The 14,104-nt window shown below is 36.1% G+C and overlaps 1 protein-coding gene across 1 annotated transcript; it reads right to left on the reverse strand.

Moving 5' to 3' along the window:
* Positions 1-1,510: 1,510 nt before the first annotated feature.
* On the reverse strand, positions 1,511-4,718 carry LOC110798443 (uncharacterized). Its single transcript, XM_022003618.2, has 3 exons — positions 4,340-4,718; positions 3,079-3,146; positions 1,511-2,251 (listed from the first exon to the last, which is right to left on the reverse strand). The coding sequence occupies exons 1-3, from the start codon at positions 4,706-4,708 to the stop codon at positions 1,810-1,812; spliced, it is 879 nt and encodes a 292-aa protein (XP_021859310.2). The 5' UTR covers positions 4,709-4,718; the 3' UTR covers positions 1,511-1,809.
* Between the last annotated feature and the right edge of the window lie 9,386 nt (positions 4,719-14,104).

The raw sequence follows: 14,104 nt of genomic DNA on the forward strand, positions 1-14,104 counted from the left end.
CATAACTGTTTCTCACCCCTTCAAAAACTGGTATTCAATATAGTGTGGAGAGGTATAGTTCCTCGAACCCAGAAGAGAAACATAGCCAGTTTGTTTGATGCATGCCTCATGTATTGTCTGGAAAGAAAAATTCCCATCAATTTTCCAGCTATTATGATCAAACATCTATCCACCTGCATCCCAAAATTCAAAATCCCTTACTCTTCGCTTCTCACTGAAATCTTAAAAAGTTTCTCAGTTGACCTCACTCCCTACTACGTCATCCCTCTAAAATCAACCCAAATCCTACAAAATGAAATGCTCACTCTGCTCAACCTTAAAGTAGTTCAAGGGAAAGTTATTAAGGCTGGAAAAATTGAAAAGAAGGATGAAGAAGAACAAGAAGGTCCAGAAGTTAAAGAAGAAGTGGAGGAGGAGGAGGAACTCGAACAAATAGAGGTAACTTTATCTCGAGGGAAAAGGAAGAGTGTAGGATCCCAAGGGAAAAGAAAGAGCTTGAGGGTGGCAATGAAGGAGAACAAGAAAAGAGGGCCTGTCTTTATGGAAATAAATGAAGAAGGGGAAGTCAAGGAGATGCCCATAGAGGAGGATGCTGTTCCACTCAAACAAGAGAAACTGCCAGAAACTGTCGTGCCAAGGAATAGGACACCCAGATCCTCCCAAAAGTCCAAAGCCCGTCGTTTTCCTTCTGAACAGGAACATGTTCCAGACCATGGAGGTGCCTGGAACACAAAGGACGACCAGATATTGGAGCTGAAGGCAACAGTTGCCCATCTGGTGGAACTGCAGGAGGGAACAGATCACAGGATCAGCTCAATGCAGGCTCACATAGGTGCATTGGTTACCAGTGTCAAGACTCTCCAAACCACTCTTCACCACTACTCAGAACAAGCCAATGCAACTCGTGCCACAATCCTCACCAAGATCAATAATCTGGAATCTTTTGAGGAGACTGTGATAGAAGAAACTGCTGGTTCTGGTTCCCCATCTCAAGCCTAATCACCATGTTTCTTTTATCTTTTGCCATGGAACAATCTTTTTAATTTGCTACTATAATTGCAAAATTGCCATGATATGTTATGATTTGCTTGGTATTGATTTTTTAGTTGTTCAAAATACAAATGCAAAAGCGGCCTAATTTTCTGATGTTCTACTATAATCGCCATTTTTAGTTGTATAAAATGAGTAGATAACACAGTATGCCGTAAATATGTATGATGTTAGGTTTCATCCCGGAACCTCCAACTATAACATTGATTTAAAAAGCTGCATAAATTTAATTAAATTAATAAATTGATGTAGTACTTAGCGGTGCACGTCATTTATTTAATTAGTGGTAAATAGCGGTGCACGTCATTTATTGTAGAATTTTCGGTATTCATAACTGAGATCTTCTACACAGATTTGACTCTCAGTCTTAACCACTGGCCCATGACATTATTGGTAACTGAATAAAACATTCATTGCATTGAATTTAAATATTAGAATGAAAAGGCAATCTAGTTAAGCTAAATTGGATTCCCATAAATGGACGTTATCATCATCATTATTATTATTATTTTTATTATTAAATAATAATAATAATAACGTTACAAGCTTAACAAGCTATAAAGATCAAGTGAACTACAAGAAGTTGGAGGGGAGCCGAGATACAATCTGGGCTATTATTATAATTATCTTTATTATTATTATTATTATTATTATTATTATTATTATTATTATTATTTTATTATTATTATTATTATTATTTTATTATTATTATTTTATTATTATTATTATTATTATTATTAAACTAGAACAATTGATAGATCACTTTCCGAATGTCCTTTCCCTTTGCTGAAAGGAGCGTAAGGCTTGGAGGAACTCAACTTCTCCAAAGTCAGGTGCACAAAGTTGGGTGGAATACAACTCAGACTGGGCCAGTTGCCACATCAAGTAATCACTGACACGTAGGCGACCACCGGTACGGATAAGCAGGTCAGGGTGAGATGCACCACGAGTCCATAGCTCTTGATCAAACAAGACCTCGTCGATGGAATTGGGTTCAATCAACCCAGCCTTGACCTTTTCACAAATGCTCCTTGTAGCTTCCAATATATCTCTTGTCCCAGAATAACATACTGCTAACATCAACTCTAACTGCCTTGTGTCCTTTTTTATCATCGTTTCATCTTCCACTTGTTTTATTATGTTTTGCAATGATTTTGGTAGTAGCCACCTTTCTCCTATAATTCTCACTCTTATACCTTTCCTGTAGTTTCATAACCATCATGTACGTATATGTTAATGAATTTGCATAGCAAAATGATAAAAGTCACAACTTGCTACAAAATATTAAGTGGTAAATACGACATGTCATACTGACGTGCCATTTATTTAAATTGCAAAGTAAAGAATTTTAACATTTACAATATTATTAAAATTAATGAGAAGGGGAAGAAATCTTTAATATCTAATTAATGTGCAAATTGCATATGTACATAATTATTACTTTTCTGAAAAATATGTATATGGGAAGTGAAAAAAAATTCCTTTACATAATTTTTATAGGAAATAAAAAATAAATAAATTACATTCACATAATTTTTATACTTTATAGGGGAAAATAATTAAAAGAAAAAAGGTACACCCTCTATTTACTTTTTTTAAGTACACATACAAAAGTATATTACGAAATATTATATTATAATTCTATTTTCAGTTTTTGATTTACGAGATAAAAGAAAAAAAAATATTTACTATAAGCATAATAAAAATATTTAGGGTTGCGGTTGTGCTCCCCTTACTGTTTGTTTCTTTGCTTTTGGGTTTGTATCTTAACTGGTTTCTACCATTTTGGTAATAAAATTTGCCTTATTTACCAAAAAAAAAAGACTTTCATAGTAAAAATATGACGTTGATAGAAAAAATATTTAGTTTTTTTTGATATCAAAGAAAAATAATTAGTTGGTAGAGCCTATGTGACACCCTTGTATAGTAGCACTATCAAAAGAGTGACAAATATAATTGTAACACATTTTATAATTGCATAACTTATAATCAGCTTAAGGTATGTACTGCGTAATGTTAGATGATCACCTGATAAAATCTCCCAGATTATTCTCTAGATATCTTTCGAGCTGCCCAAACAGTAGATCATTGGAATCCTACAATTGGATCCCATGCAAATTTCAGTACATTCAACAAGGTTCATTCAGTCATTGAGCTTTTCGCCTTACTCGCATGTACGTAGTTTTTGTTGTTATATACGAAGTACGTACTACTACGTAGTTAGCTACTCGAAGATAGGGTTGTGATTTAGACAAGTGCAAATAACTAAACGTGACAAGCAAGAAGCTATATGAAATAATTAAAACAAGCACGTTCTAATTCGGAAAGAGGAAAGACAAAGATGATCATGCGGACTTTCCTTCACTTACCTTGTGGCTCCAAAGACGATCATGCTTAACACCAAGTAACAACCTATAGCCCTCATTGATCCTCATTTAACCCAACAAATAGTTGTTAGAGCGTACTGCATACTTCCTCCAATTCTTATTAGATTGATACAATTTTATTTTCAATACTATTCACACAAACTTATTTGATTTCTTTTGTGATATATATTTAATAAAAAATATTGTCATGTGGGGTTTTATTATATTCATCTTAATGAACATTTTTTAATTATCAATTTTTTCTAATCCATAATTGAAGATATTAATATTTGATTTCATACTTAAGCAAACGTGGCTAAATAGTTGTGTCGTCTTAATAAAAAAATTAAATTAGAAAGTATTATCTATCTATCAAAAGTCTGAAAACAATTAAAAGGTTCGATCATGTAATCTTGGGCGAAAATAAATCTTTGATTAGTTCCATGAATTAAAGTTATTTTTTTTGTTCTTCTACATACATAAATTTGTAGCATTTCATAACCCAATTTGATCTCAAAAAATCTTATTTTATACTCCCTATGTCCCATAATACTCGCACCGTTTTGACTTTTTACACAATTCACATAATTCATTTTGATCCTATTTTATTTCTAGTATATAAAAACAAATGTTAGTATATAATATATTGTTGGCTTCATCTTAACATATATTTTCAAAATATTAATATTTCTATAAGTTTTTATAATATGAAGTTAAAGATATTGGTAGTCAAAGTTGTGCATTGACAAACGTGTCCAGTCAACACAGTGCGAGTATTAAAGGACGGGGGATATATCTTATTCTAATTACGTACTGAAACTCTAATATATTAAGCTAAATTAATCGATTTAATTTGGCTGAAGTTGGGATGAAGACGATCTAGGATAAACAAGGAATTAAGATGATAATTAAAAATGACTCACTTGGCCTCGTTGTAAGTTTTTGTAAGAATATACAAAAGTGGTGGCGGTTGAAACTCCCCATTTGAGACAAAGGTCAGCAAAGAGGGAATTAGATTGAAAGAAAGGCTCATAAGTTAGAGGTTTATCATGAGCCTTAAGCCACCTCCTACTTCCATCTAATATTATTGCAACATGTTTTGGAATCAATTCTTTTTCCAGACCCAAATTCGAGTATTGATATTCTTCCTCAACTTTGTAGTTCACATTATTAGGAACCACGACACATTGTACTGAGGAGTATCTGTTTGACAAATACAAGCAATTGCTATACATTTTTAGGTTTGGCTTGTTGTGAGGGAAAACAGTACAACGGCTAACCAAGCTCTGCATTTTTTGACAAATGAATGGAATGGGGCATGGTTCAATAAACAAGGCTACAACCTATATTTAAACTCCTCGCTCAAGTACGCCTTCATGCTCCCTCAAAAAATTAAAAATTAAAAATTAAAAATTAAAAACTAAAAGTAAAAAGAAAAAGATGAGTACGCCCTCGTGCTATTTTAATTGTGTGTAAATGTGTATGTCACCCAAAAAGGTTTTGGACTAATGCGTATTACCTCCGTTTTAAAATGACCTTTTATGCTTTACATTTTAGTCCGTTTATAATGCTATTTATTTTATGTTTTATTTTATTTTATTTTATTTTTTGGACATAAACTTATTACCCCTCTTACCCCAACAACATTTATCACTTTTCATTTACTTTATCTTATTTTATTCATTTTTTTTACATCTATCCAACTTTTATGGGAGATGATACACATACCCCAGGGGTAATTAAGTAGGACCTCCATACCCTGATCTCTAGTTTGTTCATGTCAGCAGATGAAAATTTCATTTTCGGGGGGAAAGGGTTTTATTTGGGGGAAAATTTTTGGGTAATTGCGCCTTAAGGGTCTGCTTCAATGGGACAATTTCCGCCCATTCTCTCCAAATTTGTTCCCGCTCATCCCATAAAAAAAAAATAACAAATATGTGCTGAATCTTCACTATTGTTGGTAATTTCTTGAACTTCTAGTATTATTTGAGACGAAACTCATCAGATACAAGGTAATTTCTTGAACTTCTAGTACTCTCTCCGTCCCAGATTAGTTGTAACACTTTTCTCTTCCGTCCGTCCCACATTAGTTGTTACACTTCTAAATTATAATTGACCCCACAATTAATATATTGTCTCTCTCTTCCCACTAAATTTTTTTGTCCTCACACCCCCTCTCATACAACTAAAAAAAACACCCCACTAACTCCTATGCATCTACTTTTTCAATAAAATAACAGTTGATAATCAAATATACACTTATCACCTAAACTTTGTGCAAAGGTAATCACCTAAACTTTGTGCAAAGGTAAGTGTAACAACACACTACTAGAAATGACACCTACAACGACAAATGAATAACGACCAACCAAATAAAGTTATCGTTAAAATAAACTTTGAAAGACTATTAGGAGAAAGTCTTAAATGGCTAAGCAAGCTTTATAGAAGACTCCTGCTTTGCTCAAATCTAAGCGCGGGTCATTGAATAATTTAAAATAAAAAATTGAACCGCATTTTCTCAAAAAGAAGTCGTCGTTAATGCTCAACCTTAGCTTCTGATTGCAGCCGATTCCAAAACCTAGGTCATACCTCAAAACCCCTAAAATTCTTTCAATTTTCTCTCCTCTCAAATTCCAGTTATGGCGGTGGTTACCAATTTACCATTGATAGTTTTTGGAAAACTTAGTCTTAATCAGACTGTTGTCTTGCAAGGATTAGGCGACTCAGCGACAATGGCAACAGGCCACAATGATAGCGGCACCAGCACCACCACAGCGGCGACACGACCAGTTGACACTCTTGCTACAAGTACCGACGTAAGTAACTCAATTTTTTACCCTATCATCCTTTTTTATATTTCTTTGAATCACGATTTTTTTACATTGCAATTTCAAAATTTCTCAACTATATTTCAATTAATTTCTCTATTTATGTAAATGTGATGGATAATTGGTAATTACAATTCAATTACTCTTTCCAATAATTTGATTATCTGAGAAAGAAATTGTGATAACTTTTTTTAATGTGAATGAATAACGGAGTATTAATCTATCTGTAATTTATTTTGTTTCAATTTCATAATTAATAGTCATGTGTGTAGATTGGTATAGGATATTCGTACTAGTTAAGTTGTTGGATGATCAATATGCGTAGAACCTTTGAGTTTAGTCATAACACAAAGTCTATAGGTTTATGTTTTCTGGTTGGTGAGTGAGCGTGTGTGGTATGTGTACAAGACTGGCAGAGGCATGCCTATGTTTATACAAGATACTATGACGGCAAGAAGCTTAATGGGTGTGTGTATGTGTGAGGCTTGCAGGGGCTGCAGAAACAACCATCAGTTGTTTGACTAAGCATGGGTGCGCGGGCAGAGGTAACATGTGCTTGTATGGGACATTCTGCAGGTCTGTAAGGGTGTGATTATATATGGAATATAATCTTACTAATATATGGGTCTGTAAGGATAATGGATTCAGGATTGATAAGATATTATTTAGCAAATGTAGCAGTTTGCTTTAGAAGATAATGAACCACAAACACGGGTGGGTATTCGGTTGGAAGGAAGCTTGTTCCAAAGAAGCCTAAAGCCAAGGATCTCCACAAAAGGGACATGACCGTTGAAGAAAAGCAAAAGCTTAGCACTCATCTTCCGAGTGTTCCTTCAGAGAAGCTTGATGCTATAGTGCAAATCATTCAGAAGAGGAATTCAGCTTTATCACAACATGATGATGAGATTGAAGTGGATATTGACAATGTTGATGCTGATACACTTTGGGAGCAAGATAGATTTGTAACAAATTACAAAAAAAAGCCTGAGCAAACATAAGAGGAGAGCCGAGCTTGCTCAAGCTAGAGCAGCAGCTGTCCATGCTGCTCAAGTAACAGTGAGTTTCTATTCTTAGATTCCAGGTGTATGTAGTCCTTTATTGAATTTCTTTCTTCTTGCTTATTCAACTGTATGTGCATTTGTTGCAGATTCAAGCTCCTGCAACTGTTGAAGCGCCTAGAGAAACCATAGCAGGTAAATGCGTAATAAATGAGTCTGATTCACCAAATTGATTTATTTCTCTATTGTACTATTTGATTGAATGAATTGTCTGCTCGATAAAGGAAATCTTTCCACTCCACCTCGTGTTCAAAAGAGAGGCATAGTGATAATGAAAGTGGTTCAAGTGGCTCAAGAAATTCTAGCAGTGATTCTGGATCTTCTAGTGGTAAGCTTCTAGTACCGAATCGTCCTGCCCTTTTCTTGAGATAGAAAATACATTGGAGCTTACCTTGATTATTTTCTTGCAGATTCAGATAGAGATAGCTCTTCTGGTTTGGAGTCAGATGGAGGCCATTAACGTAGGATCTAAGTATGTTTGTTAAGGTGGGTAACAACTAGCCTTAATTTTTACTTTCTTTTTAGGACCCTGTGGATTTATTCAAGTTTTCAGCAATTTGAGATGCTGATTGGTTGGCTAGCTGGTAAAATATCCTTTTCTTGTTGCATTAGTTTGATGATGTATATGTGAAATTTGTTTCGGACCCACCACAAAAATATAAACCTGGTCTAACCATTCATGTCTAGGGAACGATGTGTAAAGGCCAGCCTAATTTGCATTCGTATTTTAATTACATATATACACTTTGGTATCTCTGTTGTAAATCACATTTTTTGTTATCCCTATGTTCAATCTTGCATCTTTAATTTTGATCTGGACCCAATTTATTTGAATGCATATCTGAGCTGTGCCCAAGGCACTACTGGGGAGCTTTGAAGCACTTCATAAACAAGCCTTTTGAAGTTTGTTTCTCACCTTTCCTCTTCCCCTCTACTCTGATATATGATTGGTAATGGAAGAAAATTATCGTTTGGAAGCAGCGAAGCTATTGTACCACTTTCTTTACACGTCTATATTGCTTGAAGTTCTTATCCTCTATCTCTGCGTTCTTTTCCATGGAACCATTCATTGTTTTAGGAATATTCAATCCAGAAGAAACCTACTAGATTGGTAATTGGACATTGTCTTCTGTACTTCCTTGAGTGTAGCTGCTTGTTTCCAACGCAAAATTTTACTGATTCTTGTAGCGGAATCCTGTTAAAATCTATAGAAATAGGGGAGTGAAAAATAAATATTGTGAAGTGGGCAAATGTATTGAAGGAGAGAGAAAGAATAAAATATTAGAGGAAGTTGTCAAAAACAGAAGTGTTACATTTATTCAGGAACGGCCGTTTAGGGAAAGTGTCGCACTTAAATAGGAACAAGATGAGTAATTCTTTTAAATGATGAGTTGACTTTTGACCATTATCAGGTGGAAACTGTTGAGGGTTCAAAGGAACTGTATATTCCTTCTGGAATTCAGCCTGGAGATGTCGTAAAATTACCATCAATGGGAGTTCCAAAACCTAATGAACGCTCTGGAAGAGGTGACCATGTTTTTATTGTGGACATCCAAATCCCCAAAAGAATCAGGTTTTGCAATTCATCCTTTCGTTTCCTTTCCTTTCCTTGTCCAGACCTTGAAATCTGATCCTAAGTGTTCAACAGGTTAGGGGAAGATATTGTTAAAATAGAAAGGAATATTTTCTCTGAAATGTTGAGTGAGCATTGACAACATATGAAACTGTTCCCATCTTTTTTGTGCTAACCAAGGCTAAAGAATTTTGATTTTACAATGTTATAAGTTGATGGTCAAAAGCTATACCGTCATATTCTTAAATTTATTTAAAGATCTTTTTAGTGAAACATATTTAGCTTCTTTGCTATAATTTATCCGTTCCAATTGTATTTATTGCGTAACTTTCTGAATATGAGATTTCAGCACGGATGGTAGAACCGTAGAACTCCTCCTAAGGTCTAATTTCAGCTGTGGGCATCTAATGGTGCAATTGAAGGAAATAATGCCCTTGGTCCAAGTATGCATTCTATGTTAAGTCTAATAAATGCGGTTCAGTATTAATTAAACAAGTTAATAATTCAGTGAGATCAAGTGAGCTGAATGCCTAGCTAGAGGCCGCTTCAGTTCAAGTGGAATTAATGATATTAATCCACAGCTTACTCTTGACTGAACCCGTAGGGTCACACAAATAGTACGTAAACGGATCAAGTATTTAATGGCATTAAATACTCCATCTATGAATATTCTGAATCGACCGATCTTGATTTCAGTGGGAGCTGAGATCGTCACATGCAAGAAATGAATACTCCGGAAACGATGATATTACCGGAAACGGAAATATGGATCGTATCGGAAATATAAATATTATCCAAGTCGTAGATGTTGCCGGAAACGGAAACATGGTACGTATCGGAAAATATTATCGGAAATGGAAATATTGCCAGAATCGGAAATATTGCCGGAAACGGAAATATTGTCAGAATCGGAAATATTATCGGAATCGGAAAATAATTCCGGAAACGGAAATATTAAATATTTGTTCGAAACGGAAATTAATTCCGGAATCGGAAATATTAAATATTGTTCGTATCGGAAATGAATTCCGGAATCGGAAATTTAATCGGAAGCGTATCGTACGAATAAGCATCGGACGAGGCCTGCCGGACGAGGGCCCAGCACGAAGCCAGGCCATCGCCCAGCAAGCCAAGCGCGCCACACGAACAGCCAAGGCCACGCAAGGCCCAGCGCAAGGCCAGGCCCAGCAGGCCGTGGCAGCGCGCACAGCGCGCGCAGCTCGCGTAGGCCTCGCTGCGTGGGCTGCTGCTCGCACGCACGCGCATGGGCGGCCCATCGTGGCTGCCGTGTGTGTGTGCGTAAGTGTTTGTGTTCATGCACGATTCCTAAAACATGCAGAGTTCGGTTAATGATTAAATTCCTAATTCTATTTGATAAATTAATTAATTAGAGTTCTTGTAGGATTCTAGGTTTAATTAATTTGTATCTGAATAGGATTCCAATTCCCTTTCCATACCCCTATAAATATGTGGCCTGGGTTCACAATTTATAACGAGTTTCAAAGTATTCAAAGTGAGTTTTTGAGAGAAAAATTCAATCACACATCTTGCTCAAAAGTGCCGAAAATTCTAGTACCTTAAGGGCGATTCTAGTTGGTCAATCTTAAGGCGGATCCGGACGTGCTGTGGACTATCTACGGAGGGACGACACTTGGAGTCCTAAAGACTTGTTCTTGTTCGGTTCGGGCGCAGCTAGGGAGGGCACGCAACAAAGAGTATGCATCTAAATTATGCTATATGATTATGTGTAAATAATATGTAATCCTGGGTTAATGGTTCTTTCCGCATGATTTATGTAATATCATATGTATCATAACCTAACAGTGGTATCACGAGCCCCTTATTGTTTTCATAATCTAATTTGCATAAACATGGTTAAATATTACAAATTTGCAAGAATTAAAAGGGGTGATTAATTTTCGTAATTGTTAATTAATTGCAAATTGCGTTTATTTAATTATACGTACGCAGTTTTTCGGCAGTTTCTTCGTTACTCATCCAAATTGAGTGATTTTTGTGTCAATTCCGCATGCCGAACCCATAATTCTCAAATTCGAAGCCTAACTATGACTTTTCGAAGGTTTTAGTTTTTCGAATGCAAAATTTCGTAAATTTAAGATGTTAAATTAAATATTTGCGATTCTTGTTGATAAATCTTGAATTTTTGATTGACCTACTGTATATGTTTAACAAGTTTGAATGCCTAGCCTTGTTAATTATGCAATCTAATTTGTAATTATGATTAATTTGTTGAAAATTAGAATAATTTAGAATTAATTTGATTTTCATAATTAATTATAATTTAATTAGAAACCTATGATTAAAAACCACCATAAAAATTGTAAATTTATGATAAATTTTAAATTTTTATGACCTAGACTTGAATCCATGTAAATCGGAAATCAATTGAATAATAAATTTTCGATTTTTCGCCCTAAAATTATGAAATTAATATTATTTATTAATTTGTCATTAATTTTAAATATAAATTTTAAATTTTTATGCGATTCGTTCATAAAACTTGCACGCACAAAGCAATGGACGCTTCGTGTTACCCTTAAGGGGTGTTGTATAGTGCCTTGCGGTAGGCCTGGGCGCTGCCTTGGCTGGGCTTGTGGCGCGCGTGCTTGCTGGGCGATGGCCCGGCTTCGTGCTGGGCCTTCGTCCGGCAGGCCTCGTCCGATGCTAATTCGTACGATACGCTTCCGATTAAATTTCCAGTTCCGGAATTTATTTCCGATACGAACAATATTTAATATTTCCGATTCCGGAATTAATTTCCGTTTCGAACAAATATTTAATATTTCCGTTTCCGGAATTATTTTCCGATTCCGGTAATATTTCCGATTCTGACAATATTTCCGTTTCCGGCAATATTTCCGATTCTGGTAATATTTCCATTTCCAATAATATTTTCCGATACGTACCATGTTTCCGTTTCCGGCAACATCTACGACTTGGATAATATTCATATTTCCGATACGATCCATATTTCCGTTTCCGGCAATATCATCGTTTCCGGAGTATTCATTTCTTGCCTGTGACGATCTTAGCTCCCACTGAAACCAAGATCCGTCGGTTCCGAATATTCATAGATGGAGTATTTAATGCCATTAAATACTTGATCCGTTTACGTACTATTTGTGTGACCCTACGGGTTCAGTCAAGAGTAAGCTGTGGATTAATATCATTAATTCCACTTGAACTGAAGCGGCCTCTAGCTAGGCATTCAGCTCACTTGATCTCACTGAATTATTAACTTGTTAATTAATACTGAACCGCATTTATTAGACTTAACATAGAATGCATACTTGGACCAAGGGCATTATTTCCTTCAGTCTCCCACTTGTCCTTAGGGACAAGTGTGCATTTCCTAATTCCTTTGTCGCTCGATGCTTGCTCTTGAACATAAGGTAAGAGTTGTCATCCTTATTATGTCCAGAGGTGTTCCTCGGTTTCAGAGTTCAACTGATCAAATAAACAGATAATCATAGCCTATGATTCATCCGAGCACGGCCATGCATTTCACAGTTTCTAGCTCTCCGAGTGGCCTTGTACAACTTTTAAGCATCTCATCCCGATTTATGGGAGGACAATCCCAATCTTGCGATCTTGAGATTAGACTTCGTTTGATAGGTGATTACCTGAGCGTTGCCTTTATAGCCTCCTTTTACGGTGCGACGGTTGGTCAACGTCAAAGCAACCAGTTCTCAAACAAGTAATCTCAAATCACTCAGGTATTGAGGATTTAGTGTCTAATAATTTAATGAAATTTACTTATGACAGACTTTCATCTCTTACAGTAAAGTTTCATAGGTCTTGTCCGATACTAGTCTTCCCAAAGTAAGTATCTATGCAAATGATTATGACATTGCCATGTCCACATAGTTCAAGAAACAGAACTACTAGTCATCTTGCATTCTAATCGTCTAACGTTTTCTATGCGTCCAATTTTATAGAAAACTCCGATTAGGGACCATTTTCAACCTTTGACATTCAAGTTCACTTGATAGACATTTCTTAGTCACAGGACTGGTCCTGACAGTCTATCTTGAATATATCGTCAAGTTGAAGGGACTCATCATTTAATAAACCACAAATTAAATGGAAAAATGAATTCCTTTCATTTATTGTGAATGATTAACCAATAATGTTTTACAAAGATTTAAACTCTAAAACTTTAAAACATTAAACAGAGACATCAAAGCCATTCTCCAATATGCTTGATTCCCATAGCTGCAGTGTGCGAGTTGTGCTTCGCTTGCGGCAGAGGTTTAGTTAATGGATCTGATATGTTGTCATCAGTTCCAATTTTGCTTATCTCGACTTCTTTTCTTTCAACGAACTCTCGTAGAAGGTGAAATCTACGAAGTACATGCTTGACTCTCTGGTGGTGTCTAGGCTCTTTTGCCTGTGCAATAGCTCCGTTATTATCACAATACAGGGCTATTGGTCCTTTAATGGAGGGGACTACACCAAGTTCTCCTATGAACTTCCTTAGCCATATAGCTTCCTTTGCTGCTTCATGTGCAGTAATGTACTCCGCTTCAGTTGTAGAATCCGCAATGGTGCTTTGCTTAGCACTTTTCCAGCTTACTGCTCCTCCGTTGAGGCAGAAGACAAACCCAGACTGTGATCTGAAATCATCTTTGTCGGTTTGGAAACTTGCGTCCGTATAGCCTTTAACAATTAATTCATCATCTCCACCATAGACCAGGAAGTCATCTTTGTGCCTTTTCAGGTACTTCAGAATGTTCTTGGCAGCAGTCCAATGCGCCTCTCCTGGGTCTGACTGGTATCTGCTCGTAGCACTGAGTGCGTACGCAACATCCGGGCGTGTACATATCATAGCATACATTATTGAACCAATCAATGATGCATATGGAATCCCATTCATTCGTCTACGCTCATCAAGTGTTTTTGGGCACTGAGTCTTGCTTAGAGTCATTCCATGAGACATGGGTAGGTAGCCTCGCTTGGAGTCCGCCATCTTGAACCTATCAAGCACCTTATTGATATAAGTGCTTTGACTAAGTCCAATCATCTTTTTAGATCTATCTCTGTAAATCTTGATGCCCAATATGTACTGTGCTTCTCCTAGATCCTTCATCGAAAAACATTTCCCAAGCCAAATCTTGACAGAGTTCAACATAGGAATGTCATTTCCGATAAGCAATATGTCGTCGACATATAATACTAGGAAAGCAATTTTGCTCCCACTGACCTTCT

This window comes from Spinacia oleracea, chromosome 6 (genome assembly GCF_020520425.1).
Source record: "Spinacia oleracea cultivar Varoflay chromosome 6, BTI_SOV_V1, whole genome shotgun sequence".
In the NCBI taxonomy this organism is placed as follows: domain Eukaryota; kingdom Viridiplantae; phylum Streptophyta; class Magnoliopsida; order Caryophyllales; family Amaranthaceae; genus Spinacia; species Spinacia oleracea.